Source organism: Vespa velutina, chromosome 11, assembly GCF_912470025.1.
Source record: "Vespa velutina chromosome 11, iVesVel2.1, whole genome shotgun sequence".
In the NCBI taxonomy this organism is placed as follows: domain Eukaryota; kingdom Metazoa; phylum Arthropoda; class Insecta; order Hymenoptera; family Vespidae; genus Vespa; species Vespa velutina.
Window position 1 is genome coordinate 7,423,705 of NC_062198.1, and position 16,014 is coordinate 7,439,718.

General features: G+C 29.7%; 5 protein-coding genes and 1 non-coding gene across 12 annotated transcripts; 3 read left to right on the forward strand and 3 right to left on the reverse strand.

Annotated features, from left to right (window-relative positions):
• The first annotated feature begins 84 nt into the window (after window positions 1–84).
• Window positions 85–2,667, forward strand: LOC124952788. Its single transcript, XM_047503179.1, has 4 exons — window positions 85–538; window positions 613–845; window positions 940–1,407; window positions 1,629–2,667. Exons 2-3 carry the CDS (start codon window positions 654–656, stop codon window positions 1,339–1,341), a joined length of 594 nt encoding a protein of 197 aa, XP_047359135.1. The 5' UTR covers window positions 85–538; window positions 613–653; the 3' UTR covers window positions 1,342–1,407; window positions 1,629–2,667.
• Window positions 1,459–2,615, reverse strand: LOC124953103 (IQ domain-containing protein K-like). The gene is made up of 5 exons (XM_047504012.1): window positions 2,202–2,615; window positions 1,983–2,119; window positions 1,787–1,916; window positions 1,664–1,718; window positions 1,459–1,472 (listed from the first exon to the last, which is right to left on the reverse strand). Exons 1-5 carry the CDS (start codon window positions 2,556–2,558, stop codon window positions 1,459–1,461), a joined length of 693 nt encoding a protein of 230 aa, XP_047359968.1. The 5' UTR covers window positions 2,559–2,615.
• On the forward strand, window positions 1,637–7,060 carry LOC124952787. 2 transcript variants are annotated; one of them, XM_047503178.1, is made up of 3 exons: window positions 1,637–1,766; window positions 3,198–3,905; window positions 4,004–7,060. In XM_047503178.1, exons 2-3 carry the CDS (start codon window positions 3,227–3,229, stop codon window positions 4,225–4,227), a joined length of 903 nt encoding a protein of 300 aa, XP_047359134.1. In that variant the 5' UTR covers window positions 1,637–1,766; window positions 3,198–3,226; the 3' UTR covers window positions 4,228–7,060. The 2 variants fall into 2 exon arrangements, with proteins under 2 accessions (XP_047359134.1, XP_047359133.1); XM_047503177.1 differs by lacking the exon at window positions 1,637–1,766 and adding an exon at window positions 2,773–3,079.
• On the reverse strand, window positions 4,345–8,621 carry LOC124952786. Of its 2 annotated transcripts, none has more exons than XM_047503176.1 (5): window positions 8,387–8,621; window positions 5,606–6,051; window positions 5,220–5,519; window positions 4,956–5,137; window positions 4,345–4,883 (listed from the first exon to the last, which is right to left on the reverse strand). In XM_047503176.1, exons 2-5 carry the CDS (start codon window positions 5,881–5,883, stop codon window positions 4,372–4,374), a joined length of 1,272 nt encoding a protein of 423 aa, XP_047359132.1. In that variant the 5' UTR covers window positions 5,884–6,051; window positions 8,387–8,621; the 3' UTR covers window positions 4,345–4,371. The 2 variants fall into 2 exon arrangements, with proteins under 2 accessions (XP_047359132.1, XP_047359130.1); XM_047503174.1 differs by lacking the exon at window positions 8,387–8,621 and adding an exon at window positions 6,162–6,316.
• On the reverse strand, window positions 6,827–6,918 carry Trnai-uau. The gene is given in 2 exon segments: window positions 6,827–6,862; window positions 6,881–6,918. It is a non-coding gene; the product is annotated as a tRNA-Ile (tRNA).
• Window positions 8,347–15,649, forward strand: LOC124952784 (TATA element modulatory factor). 5 transcript variants are annotated; one of them, XM_047503168.1, is made up of 12 exons: window positions 8,349–8,880; window positions 9,178–10,657; window positions 10,751–11,150; window positions 11,218–11,325; window positions 11,398–11,676; window positions 11,782–12,120; window positions 12,246–12,458; window positions 12,548–12,694; window positions 12,831–13,223; window positions 13,299–13,539; window positions 13,634–13,757; window positions 13,834–15,647. In XM_047503168.1, exons 2-12 carry the CDS (start codon window positions 9,190–9,192, stop codon window positions 14,118–14,120), a joined length of 3,999 nt encoding a protein of 1,332 aa, XP_047359124.1. In that variant the 5' UTR covers window positions 8,349–8,880; window positions 9,178–9,189; the 3' UTR covers window positions 14,121–15,647. The 5 variants fall into 5 exon arrangements, with proteins under 5 accessions (XP_047359123.1, XP_047359124.1, XP_047359122.1 ...); XM_047503169.1 differs by having other exon boundaries at window positions 8,350–8,880; window positions 9,178–10,297; window positions 10,451–11,150; XM_047503167.1 differs by having other exon boundaries at window positions 8,347–8,880; window positions 9,178–11,150; window positions 13,299–13,509; window positions 13,834–15,649.
• Window positions 15,650–16,014: the final 365 nt, after the last annotated feature.

Below are 16,014 nucleotides of genomic sequence, written 5' to 3' on the forward strand. Positions count from 1 at the left end.
TCTATCACACGAACATACAATTGGTTTGGAACCAATTAAAAAAACTATAACAATTGAAGAAAAGCATTTTCAATGGGTTCATATTCATTCGATATGTCTCTATATATACGACTATCCGCCACTTGTCAAATATTACGGCGACAATTATTATATCTTATACAATATCCTTCCAAATACTTACTATGATCTTAGCGTAAGAAGTCAATATAAATAACGCTCATATACGGATGACACAGCCTGTTCAGAACTTTTGCTGTCACCCGAATACGGATGACGCGACAGTCAAGGTGTTAACAGGAAAGTATGATAGCCGAGGAGTTATTTGAACAGCTGTGTAGTTTATTTATAAATTGCGCCGTTAGATGGCATTACATATGTCGGTAATATTAACACCTACTTTATCTACTTTAGATGACTCTATTAATATCTCTCGCAATTTTCTTCGTGTCAAGAATTTAGGTTATGTGTAATATATGTAATACTAACAGTTATAATACTTGTTAATTGTTAATGAAAAAAAAGAAATCAATCTAAATAGGTAAGGCAGAATGAGTGATTATGAATGTTAATAATGTATTGCTCATACTAATACTCACTCAAATAATATTACAGTAAACGTTTTATCATATCGAAGTCAGGTACTTGGAAAAAAAATGCCTATAAAATATATTGGTCGCACAACAGATTTTAAAGGGAAGACGTTGTGGGAAATTTTAGGAAATTTAAAAAATTTTGGTGTGGGAAGAATGGTAATACGCAATAAATTTCAAAGATATCCTGAACCTTGTTACATGAGGATATTAAAAATTGCTACTCTACCTGCACCAACGATGAAAATACCCAATGTACATTATAAGACTATTCATTATATCTGTCTGTATAAATCAATATATTTATATATATATATATATATTGTAATATATTAACTTTATTATACAGGAAGAGCGTAAGATGGTAGCTCTTATTCAAAATACCTTCCGTGGAAAAACATGTGAACCAGAGCAAATAGATGGATCAACTTATAAAGCAGATTTTATTTTGGTACCTAAGGATGAGGAGGATAAATATTTGCGTTACAGTGAAACATTTGACATGAAAATAGTACCAAGAACAATGGATTATCCACCTCTTCTTAAAGAAATAATAAAACGACAAAAAAAATCAGAAAAATTATTGGACGAAGAAGATCTAAAGATGGAAATTGTCTATCGTTGGTGCGGAGTTAAACGATACAGATTAGCAGAAGAAGGAGAAACGCCAACTGTAAACTTTGTAATAGGTCTTGGAACACCTGACAGTCCTAGTCTTTATGCGAACATCAAAAAAGAATCATCGACTTAAAGACTTATTACAGAATATATATATATATATATATATATATATATATATATATATATATATATGAAGGTACTTTATTTTAAAATAGATTTAGATTTAATAAATAATATTAATGTACCTTTATAGTTCTATTTCTATTATATTAACAAAGTAATGTTATATTGTTTTCTTATACTTTCCTAGTAATTTATAAAATTCACACATATCGTCAATTTGTCCTTCCATTTTCGGTTTCTCCTTTGATCCTAAAGTTATATTACGTCCTTCATATTTCTTACTTTTTTTACTAGATCGATAAGAAGAAACATTATAAATATAAAAGTACCTAAATCTTCGTCCATGAAATTCTTAGTAATATCTGCTTTCTCCTCTGCAAGAGCCTACAATATATTCACAACAATAAGCCATTAATATAATATTGACATTCAGTAAGTACAATTCCAAATACCTTCCAAAATTGTCTCATTTCTTGTACATTATCGCACTTTCTAACTAACCAGCCACGGACATATTTTTGTATATACAAAGCTGCTTCATCCTTGGTTAAGAGCCAGGACAATGGAAAGATGGGTCTCGGACTATAGAATGTATTCTTTTAAATATTTTATATAATACTTTAATTATCCTACCTCATCTGACCGTACTGTAAACGTAATAATAACTTAAATTGCGGTATCTCGAATACCGTGTGCCATTTAAGTGCACGTTTTGGATATTTTGGATTAAGATTCCACAAAATTTCAGCCAAATAATCAAGACCATTAAATCGACACTTTTGTATCTAAATACGATTTGTAAAAACAATTACTTTTTATAGAACATATTATATTCAATGTGACAAGATATACATATGTATAATTTACTCGAAGAGCGTCCCATCGACGAGCTTCGACTAGCATATTTTCCATCGCTGGTAATAATAAAGGAAATATTTTTCTATTCAAATAGTTAGATAGTCCATCTTGATAAGGTATTACGATCGACGAACGTTCCTTTTCTTTTTTCCATTCGGTGTACTGTGATTGTTTTTTCTCGTACTCGTCGATAATAGATTGCCACAAATTTTCCTCTTGTTTATCATTGATATTTAACTCTTGTAGAGAAAAACTTTCTCTTCTTTGACATTGAACGTTATTATTATTAGTTTCTACATCCTGATAGCAACCAGAACAAATTTCATTCCCGGCGATATATTCTTTGGCTAATCTAGAAAACATCATTCCTTCTTAAATAAATGATTAGTCTTATTCAAGTAAAATCATCTCTTCGTTTTTTTTCTTTTTTTATTATTTTTTTTTTTTTTTTTTTTTTTTTTTTTTTTTTTTTTTTTTTTATTCGTTCGAAGAAAAACAAAAAAGGAAAAATAAATCAAAGTACGCGATCGATCAATCGAAACGTAATTAATGTGTCAATAACGGAAGCACATTTCGTTATGTCCCGTCAGCATTTAAGCTCGTGCAAAATTGTAATATGAAAGAAAGGCTATAATAATAATAAAAAAAAAATCGAACGTTGCGCTTTCAAAAAAACTTTATTAAAATATGTATCTAAATGAAGGATGCTTCATCTTCGATTATAATTGTCCAGAAAAGTTTAAGTTTTCAGATAAACTGTGGTGACATAGCCTATGTAGAAAATTGTTGTTAAATTTATCCGTAGATATATTAAAGTAATCGAGGCACATAAATGCTTAGTTGTTCTCCAAAATGTCCCACATTGAGACGTCAAATTAGGGAAGAAGGTATTTTTTCTTTTATCTCTAACGCAATATTCAATGTTTGCGAATAAGATTGGAAAACAAGGAAAAAAGATAAATAAATAAATAAATAAATATAAATAAAAATAAAAATGTTTCATAGTTAAAAAATCAGGTTGGACAGATGAATATATGCGAAACATCGTCGATGTCCAGAGAGTGGACATCGCAGAGGATTGGGATCGAAAGGTGAAACCGGATCCACGTAAAGGAATACGTAGAATACCAATAAATTCTCTTAGAAGGGTTACCGAAGAGCCAACGATAGAACATGACGATCGATATAAGGAGAAAGATAAACGGGCAGATTATCCCAATAAAATAGTTCAAAATTCTATACGTATCACTGATTACAAAGAAGTTATCGATAAGGATGAAATTCCTTTAGCTTCATTGAAACAAGAAACTATTTATTATACGGAAGAAAGGGAAATCACTCGTAGAGCTTCACCGTTGATAGTTGAAAGAATTAGTCCTGAAGTATCGAAGCCACGAATACCGAAAGAAAAACAAATCGAAAGTCCGATCGAAGATCAGATTTACGAGGAAGAACAGGTGGACGATACTGCAATAATCTATTCTAGGATCGATTCTAAAGAAATCGATCACAAAGAAATTTCTAGGATACCTCCTGATAGAAAAATAACGATAAAGGAACAGGAAAAAATCGGCGAAGAAGTGGACGATAAGATAAAAATTAAACGTAGAGACGATTCCCCAGATAGTTATTACAAATATACACCTAAGGAACTTCCTAGCGACTGGCCGCACGATGGTTGTGACGAGGCTTGTCTCGCAAGAGTATTAAAAGGCAAGAATTAAGGAATCCTTTAGATACGACTTATAGATATCTATTTTATAAATCTTTTCTTTTCTTTTCTTTTCTTTTTTTTTTTTTTCGACTTTTAGAACATGCCGAAAAGTTGTTGCAAGAAAAGAAGAAGAAGGATCATTATTTGACGACAGGATTAAGTTATTTCGACGACGTTTGTACCTGTTCCCTTAGTTGTATGATATATAATTTGAAAAAAGATCGTTTCGTACGTAGTATATTAACGTCCGCAATTTTATTCTCCTTTGGTATAAAACTATGTTCGGAATTATATGGCTGGTACTTACCCAATCGCACTTGACAAAATCAAGGCTAACTTTTACGAGGGAATGAGAGAACAGAAAAAAAAAAAAAAAAAAAAAAAAAAAGAAAAGAAAAGAAAAGAAAAAGAAAAGAAAGAAAAAAAAGATCACTTTAATGAAAATAAATATGATTGAACATTTGTTTAATATCTCGCAATTTTTTGTTTCAAAAGTATTCTAATTGTACAAAGCAAAGCCATTATAATCGATAACGCAAAAGCAACAAAGACATAAGGGATGACCAAGTGAAAATGAAAAAGATCTTCTCGAACGATCTTTTCTTTGGGAAGATTAACTCTAAAGGAAATGTCATTTTCCCAATCGATGGTATTATTATGAGTTTTAACGCTTCTAGATCTTCTGTTATGACCTGCTGGACAATTCAAAATACAATCCGGTCCTTCTAAACAACCCGTTACCTTAACAGTTAAAAATATCTCGTCGTTCTCTTTCATATTTTCAAACATGAAAGCTTGAAAGATAAGATAAGTTTCCAAAGGCGATATTCGATACTGTTCTCTCGAACAAATCTTTCGAACATCCGGATTCAAACATCCATTGGTATCCAAAATCCATAAACTGTTCATTATTTTCTTTCGTTGTCTCTTTTCTATATAATGAACCGTCAATTCACCGATCCTCGAGTATTGCCAGCCTGGAAATAAAATTATATATCGATCTCTATTACGCATATCTCATTAATTTTTTCATTAAAGAATATTTTTACCATTTCCATCTCGCACGAGAACGCGCAATAATACTTCTTCTCCCAAAATAACGGTATCTCCGGACTGTATTCTAGTGTCAAAAACTTTCTCGGAATGAAATGTCTTTCGAAACAGTCCGACGTCGATCTCCAAATTATTTTGAGAGCCACCAGTAAAAACGCGAGGTACCATTCTCGCCGATCTAAAATATAAGAGCAAACGTATATAACGCGATGGTAAAGACGAAAAATCATGATTATCGACTTTACGTTAATTGTTCTCACGTATCGATAGTCTTCACATTGATTTTTTTCGTACGAGAAACAATCTTTTCTTGTACTTTGCAACGCAAAGTGATCTTCGTGTCGTCTTTCAATCTAAGACCCGGTATCAGTGGAAATCTTAGATCGAGACAGTAGAATCTTTCGGTTTCCGTCGAACATGCAACAACGCCGCAATGTCGAAATCGTTCCTTTTCTAAATTGATCGTGTACTCGTTTTTCACTCTTGTAAATTTACATACCTCATCCTCTACATTATCTATCACGGGCGATTCCATCGACGTAGTCGTTTTTACGGATGCTCTGAAAAAAAAAAAAAAAAAAAAATTATGTTGTCAGATAACCATTACGAGAGGGATATCGTTCAAACCGTTATTCCAATATCATACTTAAAAAATACATCGTCATCCGTATCGCGACAAGATATTTCTTCTATTTGGATGTCATTCTCTTGCGATAACGATATATCGGCATTACTTATGCTTTCGGTCGTACTCGAGTGAACCCGTTGAGAGGATCTGACTTGCAAATGAGAAGATGGTCGCCGATAATAATATCGACCTTCTCGTCCATTGACTCCAAATGGAATCTTTTCGTTGTTCTCCATAGCAGTTGAATCGATCGTTAGAGAAAACGACGTGTTCTTCGATGTTTCGTCCATTTCCATTATTCGAGGAATATTCGTCGTCTCTTCGAACGGTACATAATGATTCACCACTCCGGAGTCATTGTATTTTCGAGAGAAATTGATCAACACTGTATCCTGCGGCTCTAAGGAAGCCGCACAGTCGAACGACAATATTGTTAATACGATCAGCAACAGGTAGTTACGCGTCTACGATATCGAACAGAAAAGAAAATAATTAAAATTCTTAAGATCGATAGAATATTGAAGGACAAATAAACGTCTCCGTTCGAAATAATAATCAACTATAAATTTTCCACCTGTCCTATTCGCGTCGATAAGAATTTCTCTGCGATAACATGTAATAATATCGAATCGTGGTAGGACCGTGTCATTTTCGTAAGATCAACTACAAAAGACTGGCAAACTTATAGAGTTTGATGAACGCTTTTAAAGGTTCTCCTTTTATTCAAGCGATACCTTTGTCACATTGTTCGTGGTGTGTGAATTTATGGGGACACCAACGATGTCCATTATTAGGTACATACGATCTTTCGTGATTCGACTGATGAAGGAGTACTTAGCATAAAACATTATCTGTATCCTCGATTTTAACGTCGCGTCTCCCCATTAACGTCGATATCGGATTACTCTGTATGCGTTCGTCTGTGTATTCGTTCGTCGTATAAACCAGCGGTATTATATTCCAAACAATTCGGGTCAAAGAATTTCTTTCAAGAGAAAGATTACACGAGACGCATATGTACGAATTACGAATGGTTTCTAATTGCGTTTCTTTTGTCCTTTATATTTATCCTAAACTCATTGTCAAAAGAAAAAAAAAGAAAAACCTTACAACTAAATTACAATTATAGGGAAATAATTAGAATAACAAAATGATAGAATTTTATTCGAATTACACGCATGACAAAAAATGTTATTATTGATGTGATAAAATGAGAAAAAAAAAACGAATAAAAAAAAATGCTCCAGGTGAGGCTCGAACTCACAACCCCGGCATTGCTCACGAACACTGTCTTATAAGTACCGTGCGCTAACCAATTGCGCCACTGGAGCGCTTGGTAAGAGGATCGCTAAAATAATTTTTCAGTTACAAATTTGTTAAATCTAAAAATAAAATTATTAGATCATATATTCTTTTTATATATGTATGATTAATCATCGCAATTAATGATTTTAAACAAAAATTCCTCGAAAAAGTACAAAAAAAAAAAAAATATTCACATATATGGAAATCGTTACCGTAATAGAAAATTTATTATTGTTTCTTTCATCAAAATCATAAAAGATTTTTATTGAAAAGATCAAAATCATAGGAAAACTCTTATCGTAGATATATATTCACGATCATTTCGTTTAAGTATACATTAATAATTTGTAGATCAATGTTCAACAATTAAACATACATGTATTGTAGATCTTAAATAAAGTGGCATAATAATATTTTTCAAATGTGAAACAAATAAAAATGACTTGACATTTTTCAAGGTTTGTCAAACAAATCGATTCAACATTCTTTACATACATATTACTTTGTAACAATAAAAATTATTTTGTGATATTTTGTGACGAATTAAAATACGAAATTTTATTATTAATTCATTGATTATAATTCTCAAATTTTTCTTATCTAAACAATGTTATAATTGATCCTGAGTATATTCATCACCTTTGGTTTTGTAATGGTTTACGCTAACAATGAGTACAGGCGTAATCCTTAACCAATTTCGATGAACAAAATCTCATTTTAAAGATGAAGGTTTAAACGAGGACACGACTTTTTCGAATTCTTGAAAAAGCTTTATTTGTTTTAAAAAAATATCGCGTCAAAGAATTTTTCTAATCAATTTTTAAATAGTTTCAATTAGTATCGATCAATAAAGAATTATTTAAATTAAATTCTTATTTGTAATTAATTATAATAAATATTACCTATATTCGGCAGAATGTAATTAGGTTTTTATGTACAATAGATGCATAATATTTCTTTACTGCGCTTATAGTTCATATTTTGTCCATAATTGTCGCTGAAATCATATAGATTATGGGCCAAAGATGATGAACAGCCTTCAAAGATCACTTTCTTGAAATATATTTTTCTCTTTTCGTGATACGCGTATATTAAACGAATCTATCTTTTTTGTTGAGTAAAATGCATTCCGCGGCAAAAAAAAAAAAAACAAGATCGGGAAGTTAATCTAAGAAAAATAATTTTCTCGAAATAATATTAAATGAATAAGTCGTGATCCTATCTATGTAATGAATTCTAACTTCAAATCAATAACATTATAAATTAGAAACATTAGAATGTTTGAATTAGTGATTACAAGACATTGATTTGTATCTACACTGCATATATACATATATACATACATATATATATATATATGCACATATCATATACGTATACATATACATATACATATACATATCATATACATATATATATATATATATATTTATGTGCTTCGTCGATAGACAACGTGTATATACATAAAACAAATTGATAATATTTTAAACTTACAAAATAACCTGTAAAAAGTGTACTCTTAATCACAATTCCATGGCGTATAATGATGATACGCGAATTGTTTTATATTAACTTATTTATTCTTATGTCATATAAATATGTACATATATCCAGTCATGTTTTGAAACTATTATTAATGAGGTGAATAAATTGAATAAATAATCGGAATTATAGCGACGATAAAGAAAAACATATGACAATACATTGAAAATCGAAGAATCCAATATTTTCACAAATAATGTTGGCAATAAAAGAATAGGTTGACAAGACTGATCTGCTCAAGTTTGTCGACTGCTAATTATGTTTTGACAAGTACACGTAGCTGTTACCTAAGTATTATCAAAAGTCACATTTATCTTTTTTTCATGCGAAGAGGAATTCACGGAAAAATTTTGATATTGTGAAAAAAAAGGATATTCGAAGAGCGTTGTCCCAAAAAAGATGTTAATACAAGGTTCATCTAATGATTCTTCATTCGACTACGTCAAGTAACGTTGTTAATAATTTTAAATATTTATTTTTTTCATATTTGAGAACAATGTGGCATTGATAATTTTATCATTTTTTTTTTTTCCAATAGATACAAGCAAACCCTTCGGTTTATTTATTTACATTATATTTCATATTGATCTTTTAAAATTATTCTTTCTCAACAACAGAATTCTATTTGCTAATGGTAGTCAAGGTTTTTATATTATTGATATCTATTGATGACAAATATAATTTTTGATATAAGATCCTTTATCTAGCCATGTTCCTCAATGAAATATATTAATCTATTTTAGATATGAAGAAGAATGAGTTGGTTTGATGCTACAGGATTTGCCAATTTGGCAAAATCTGCTCTCAAAGAAGCTCAGAAAACTATAGATAAAGCTTTAGATATTAAAGATGAAGAGGAAAAGGTAATTCAAACTCATTTAGATGAAGCATCAGACTTTTTTGCAACTTGGGAATTAAAAAGCGACGAAGAAGGCAATTCACAAACTAAAGTATCAAGTCAAAAACAACAGAATACTAGCAGTATATGGGGAAGTTTCACAGGATCATTTTTTGAAATCCCTAAATTTGGAGATAAAAGTACAACAAGTAATATTAAACATTCCAAGTCATTACAAAGTACGTCAATAGAAAATATAGAGAAACGTCAGCTTACACCATCGTCGTCTCTTCCTGGGAATTTAACTAGCGAAGAATTTTCTGTTCTTCTGAAAGATAGTGAAGAATCACCTATACATGTTTCAAAAGTATCATGTGAAAAATCTGATGTTAATGCATCAAAAAAATCTACAAATGAAATTCCATCAGAATCTAGTAAACAAGACGAAAAGTATTCATCAGAAAATACAAATACTATTAAAGTTGAAGTACATGAAACACAAAAGGATATTAATGTGGTAAAATGTAATGTGAATGAAGACGACATTAATCAAAATTTAGACGATGTTGTTAATAAAAAAGATAATAAAAGAAATATCAGTGAAAATGAAGTGGAAGAACAGAAGAAAGAAGATAATCAAGAGGAATCAAATATATGCAGTACATTAAATAGAATATCTATCATTTCTTCTGATAGTGATAAAAAGAGTTTAGAAAGTGTAGAAATTCTTGGCTCTCAATCAAACACCGATTGCACTACAACTCCAGAATCTGATGCTAATTCGGTTAGTGATTCGATAGGGCCATGTGCTGTAGGTCTTAAAGTGAATTCAGAATCAGTGGAAATATTGCCAGATAGTCTGGTAACGTCTCCAAGTTCTGTAGAAATTCTAGGAGAATGGAAAAGTGATAGTAGTCCTTATTTATCACCTATAGAACAAAGACATTCTGAATCGTCTTCTATATTAGATAGAGATGATTCTACTACTCCTTGTGAAGACAATATTAATATGTGGGGAGATAAAGGTAATATTATCCAAAAAGATGTTTCATCTTTGAATATATCTCCATATTTATCACCCATAGAGAAAAATAAAACAGATCCTAATAATGCTAGTAATGCATCATTACACGATAACTCTGTCACTTCTCAAACAAGTAATAGTTTATCTGTCATAGACAGTAATAAAGCTTCGCCAGAAAGTGTTGAAATAATACCAGATGTTGATGACGTGGATGAATTAAGTCTAGCTGAAGATTCTTATACCTCTGCATCTGAAAGTACTGTGATGACTATTATGGAAACATTTCAACAATATGATCAAGCAAAACAAAAACTGGAGTTTACTGGTATAAATGTTAAAATGCATGAATCTTATCAGGAAGGCAAGCAAGGTTTATTAAAATCTTCTATGGAATCACAATTAAATACAAGTATTGATTCTTTAAAGGAAAAACACAATTTACATTTACCATTAGAACCTATTACAACTCAACCAATTCATAAATCAGAACATCTAGAGTCTGTAAGCAAAATAATGGAAGTAGATCCATTTAGTCAATTGACGATAGAACCACCAGAAGTTGAAGGTGACAATGAAAATGAACAGTTACAGAGAACAGAACCAGTTGAATGTACCGATCAAGTTTTAATTTTAACAGACTCTAGTTGCGAAGGAACACTGATCGAGAGTAGCTCTGAAGATAATGCAACATTAGTTTCTTCTGCCGCTACTAAAGTTGTTGAAACCCATTTAACAACTAGCTCCTATGTTAAAACAATGTTAGCAGATGCGATGGTAGAAAAGCATGAAATTATAGATGTACAGACTCATTCAACGGATGTGGCACGTGAAAATTCACCAATCTCTTCAGAAAGGTGTGTGTGTGCGTGCCTTTTATAATATTCATATCTTTCGTATATGTTTCAACATTGTATTTTCTAGTTTTAGTCGTTCTGATTTGGTAAAAATTGGATCTGATCAGACTAGTGGACATACAAGCGGGGATGAACTAGAAACTACAACATCGAGTGATATTGAAGTAATATCAAGGTACATCATGTCATAATAATCGTAAAGTTATTTAACGTCAATGGCAATGTATTAAAAATATTTTTTATTTAGCCCTAATGGAGATTCAAGCTCCACTCAGTCAAGGCAAAGTCCAGCAAAATTACAGATATCCAAAGGAAACGATCTGTTGACAAAAACATTGAAGACAAGAGGTCATTCCAGAGAACTTAGTGAAATTAGTATAGGCTCAGATGAAACCAATTCAGAAATAGAAAAATTATTAAAACGTATTCAAGAAATGACTGAAGTATTAGAAGCGCGAGAATCGAAATTGATTGATGTTAGCAGAATAAATATGGAATTGCACGAGCAAAACAATAGTTTAAGGAAGTAAGTATTAGTTTCAAGTATGTTAAAAAGATATATAGTTAATAATAGCTAAACAAAGGATTGTTTCATTGCTAAAAAGAACATCATTCGTGCTTCCAATTTCAGACAATTGGATAGTTTTGAAAAACGTGCAGAACAAAGTCAAAGCTTAAATCAAATCACAGACGAGTATACGCAACGCTTGTCAGCTTTGGAAAGAAAATTTCAGCAAGCTATAAGAGAAAGAGATACGTTACGAAAAAATCTAGAACAATTAAAACAAGAAGCAGCAACACGATTATCGTCCCAAGAAATGTCCAGTATTAATGCAGAAAAGGATGAAATTATTAAAGAGCTTAGAGAAGAAGGAGAGAAACTTAGTAAACAACAATTATTGCATAGCAATATAATAAAAAAATTGAGAGTTAAAGAAAAAGAAAATGATGCTCTTATCAAACATCAAAAGTATGTATGTGTAAAGTAATATTATTTTATACTATTTTACACTATTATAGATTATAAGTTAGATCATGATATATACTATAATTCAGTTTGTAGTTTTTATTTAAATCTTCTCAACACAATTACAGAGAACTTATTGAAGAACAAAATTCAGAGTTGGAAAGATTGAAACGATCATTACATGCAAAGGAAGAAGTTGAACGAACACAAATAGAAGCTGTACATACATTGACAGCAAAAACAAAGAAACAAGAAAAGGAAATTTTAACTTTACAAGAAAAATTAGATAATGCATTGCATAAAATGGATGCTTACAAAAAAAGTTTAGAAGTTGCAAAATTGTTAGTATACAGTAACGATTTTTATTCGCGTAATTTTTAATAATAAGTATTTCATATTTAATGTCTATATGTCAGTTTCTATTCTATAGGGATTTGACAGAAACAAAAAAGAATTTAATAGATACAGAACAGGAACTCAAACAAGCTGTAGACAATGCCAGTGAATCGTGTCAACTTTTTGCACAAGTAGAAGAGCTCAAAATTAAGCTGCGCCAAACAGAAGAAGCAAATGTTAAGTTAGTTGTATCTTGTTATTACTCAATATTAAATTATCATTTAAATATACATACATGTCTACATTTCTATCTATGTAAATATGTATATATATATATATGTATATATATATATATATTTTTTTTTTCGATAATATAGGAAAGAAGAGTTCCTTAAACAGGTGAATAATACATTACTAAAAAGATTAGCAGATGCAGAAGCAAGAAGTGAAGAATTATCTGAATCTGTCTCAACAGCTACAAAACCATTATTAAGACAATTGGAACAACTTCAAGCAAATTTAGTACACAAATCAAATACTTTCATGAAACAGGAAAAAGTACTTAACGAAAATAATGCAGAGTTACAAACAAAATTAGAAAATTTACTAGAAATGGATCGTGGTTTAAAGGAAGAAAATATAAATCTCAAAGCTAAAATATCTCATTTAGAATCAAAAATGAATGCTAAAGAAGCAGAGAAAGAACAATTGGAAGAGCAAAATAAAAAGCTAGTAGAAGAAAATAAAACTTTTGCGGAAGAAAGTTTACGGTAGGAGATTATTACGAAAATAAGAAATGGTAAGAGAAAAATTCTTCAATAGTTTTAATATGTTTTTTTATGCAGTCATCAGCAAATTGTGGAAATGGTTCAACAGTCTCATTCAAATCAGATAAAAGATCTTAAAAGAGAGATAAATGCATTAGAAAATAAAGTAGCTATTGAACGTGCAGCTACAGATGCAGAAAAAAGAAAAAATCATGCTATATTAGAACAACAACAAAATATCGATGAGGAACTTAGACTTAGTCCTACTCTTAGTATTGAGAGAGACTCCGTGAGTAGTGCAAGTAGTGTATGGCCAGCTGTATGTATATTGAGATTCGTATTTAATTGTAGTTAGAAGATTTAATACTTTCATATCATAATAAACAAATTTTTTCATATTATAATGTTTCCAGTTCAGCGATTCAGTATTTGATAATGGGTCAGGAAGGTTCCCTGCAGTTTATGGCAATCTTAGAGCAGGATCCAATAGTACGTCTGTGTTCGAAAACTTACAAGCACAATTAAAACAACGGGATGGTACGGGAAGCATTCGTTTTTTATATTTTTATGAGTAATCCATTTATATATGTATATATATACTCTTAATCTCTAGGCGAAATACAACAATTGCAATGGGAATTATCACGACGTAACATTGAAAGGGATGCACTTAATGCAGAATTATCTGTATTAACTTTAAAAGTGGAAGATTTGAGCAATAAAATTGTAGAAATACAAGCTCTAAATGAAAACCTAAATGAAATACAAACTAGATATGATGCCCTATTGCAAATGTATGGAGAAAAAGTGGAAGAAAATCAAGAGCTACGATTAGATCTCGAAGACGTCAAGGATATGTATAAAAGTCAAATTGATCACCTTCTTAAAAGGGATACTTAATCAAAAATGTTTTTGAATATATATATATATATATACATACATACATATATGTGAAGTGCTGGCCAGGTAGATTTAAACAAAAAAGAGAAATTATATTTAATATGCCTTATATATTTACATTGAGCTAGAAATGTATTGAAATCTATGCAATTTAAATAATTTCTCAATTGTTTCTACACGTTTGCATATCAGAAGATATTTTAAGATAAAAATATGCAAATAATATTGGACAGCAACAAAATATATAAATATACAATTAAGAAACTTAATAATAATAGTTATTAATAATATAAATAAAAAATATAGGAAAATCATTTTATAAGAATCAATGAAAGTCTCTTCTTAGAGAGTCAGTCATGGATAACGAAATCTAATAACAGAATTTTTTGTCATATATTGTCTATAATCCTCCTATAGTTGTTATTTGACGCACTTATTATATGATAGAAATTTTCATTTATTATTATTAATTTTAATTTGCATAAGAGAATTAAATGTATATTTATATGTATGTACATGATATTGTCCCTAATGAAAAAAGGAATAGAGGAATGAGGACATGGGAATATATTATGTTTGAATATTATAATGTACAATTTGAATTACAATGAAATTTATTCAAACTCATATTCGTCTGTCCTACCTTCTGTTACCATACTGATTACAATGAAATTTTATTGCATAATCAAATTTGGAATTGCATTAGTGTACAAACATAAAACTAAATATACTTCATTATATAATGACATTATTTCTCATATACCTGAAACTATTATATTTTACTAATATTTTTTTTTTTTTTTTTTTTAATTAATCTGTGACACCCCCGTCCCCCCTCCCCAGAAATTTATAATGATAAGCAATCAAAAACTCTTGTAGAAAACTAACATAATTATAGTATAATCATGATTGATACAGCAATATTCAATTCTATAAAATAAACGCACTATTGTTTTAACAAACACTTTTATTATAAGCAAGATTTAATTTTGCTTTCAATTTTATTGTTACAAATATTAGATAGTTTAAACAACGTATGAAATAAAAGAAAATAATTTTAATGTATAGAACATAACATAAATTCTCAAGAAAATTAGTTAAGCTTTTATAGAATAGATCCTTTAAAACACACTGATAATATAGAAATTTGGATGTAAAAACAATTTTGAAGATTTTTTCTATTTGATATTGATGACATTTTAATATATGAAAATACATAATAAAAACTATTTTATCCCTTGATTGAATACCCATATAATAGGATTAATTGAAACTGATGGTCTATAAAAGTAAAGTTATTACAAATTGTCTCTATCCAAAGTAATATTTAGGATATTTTCAAAGTAAAATATATATTTAAAAATGCACAAAATATTAATGAAAGATAGCAAAATAGAAGAGTAATGTTTTCGAATAGCTTGATGTTATTTTTAAAAATTATATTTATATTTCCTAACACTCCATAATTTCTTAAGAGAAATATAATATTATTTTCTAATATTGCAATTTCCATTATTTATTCTATATTGGGTATTCATTTATGAAGGGAAAAAATAGAATCAAACTTTTCCTTCTTCTTTCTTAAATAATTATAACTATTTGTAAAAATATATGAAGATCTTTTAAATAATTCTTTTAAATTGAATTTCATCATGGAACAAAATATTGATAATCCTCCTGTGCTATAAAAATAAATAAAACTTCATATTTCTATTATTAATTAATAATTGTAAAAATAAAATCACTAATCAATGTACAACATCATGTGTGTAGGAGGATTAAAATTTTATTAAATAAAAGATATTTATGTTATGTGAAAATGATTGAGAGTTCATAACTGAATAGATCGTAACATTAATATTGCATTTAAATAAAATTGCAATGCCATGTATAC

Coding starts and splice junctions, on each gene's coding strand:
- LOC124952788 (XM_047503179.1), top strand. CDS start 654: ATGCCTATAAAATATATTGGTCGCACAACAGATTTTAAAGGGAAGACG. Junction 846..939: donor CAACGATGAAAATACCCAAT/GTACATTATAAG, acceptor TTTATTATACAG/GAAGAGCGTAAGATGGTAGC.
- LOC124953103 (XM_047504012.1), bottom strand. CDS start 2,558: ATGATGTTTTCTAGATTAGCCAAAGAATATATCGCCGGGAATGAAATT. Junction 2,120..2,201: donor GTCGATGGGACGCTCTTCGA/GTAAATTATACA, acceptor AATCGTATTTAG/ATACAAAAGTGTCGATTTAA. Junction 1,917..1,982: donor AAGTTATTATTACGTTTACA/GTACGGTCAGAT, acceptor TACATTCTATAG/TCCGAGACCCATCTTTCCAT.
- LOC124952787 (XM_047503177.1), top strand. CDS start 3,025: ATGCTTAGTTGTTCTCCAAAATGTCCCACATTGAGACGTCAAATTAGG. Junction 3,080..3,197: donor ACGTCAAATTAGGGAAGAAG/GTATTTTTTCTT, acceptor AATGTTTCATAG/TTAAAAAATCAGGTTGGACA. Junction 3,906..4,003: donor TCTCGCAAGAGTATTAAAAG/GCAAGAATTAAG, acceptor TTCGACTTTTAG/AACATGCCGAAAAGTTGTTG.
- LOC124952786 (XM_047503174.1), bottom strand. CDS start 6,236: ATGACACGGTCCTACCACGATTCGATATTATTACATGTTATCGCAGAG. Junction 5,138..5,219: donor AATGTGAAGACTATCGATAC/GTGAGAACAATT, acceptor CTTATATTTTAG/ATCGGCGAGAATGGTACCTC. Junction 4,884..4,955: donor TCTCGTGCGAGATGGAAATG/GTAAAAATATTC, acceptor TTTTATTTCCAG/GCTGGCAATACTCGAGGATC.
- LOC124952784 (XM_047503166.1), top strand. CDS start 9,190: ATGAGTTGGTTTGATGCTACAGGATTTGCCAATTTGGCAAAATCTGCT. Junction 12,121..12,245: donor GCTCTTATCAAACATCAAAA/GTATGTATGTGT, acceptor ACACAATTACAG/AGAACTTATTGAAGAACAAA. Junction 13,758..13,833: donor ACAATTAAAACAACGGGATG/GTACGGGAAGCA, acceptor CTTAATCTCTAG/GCGAAATACAACAATTGCAA.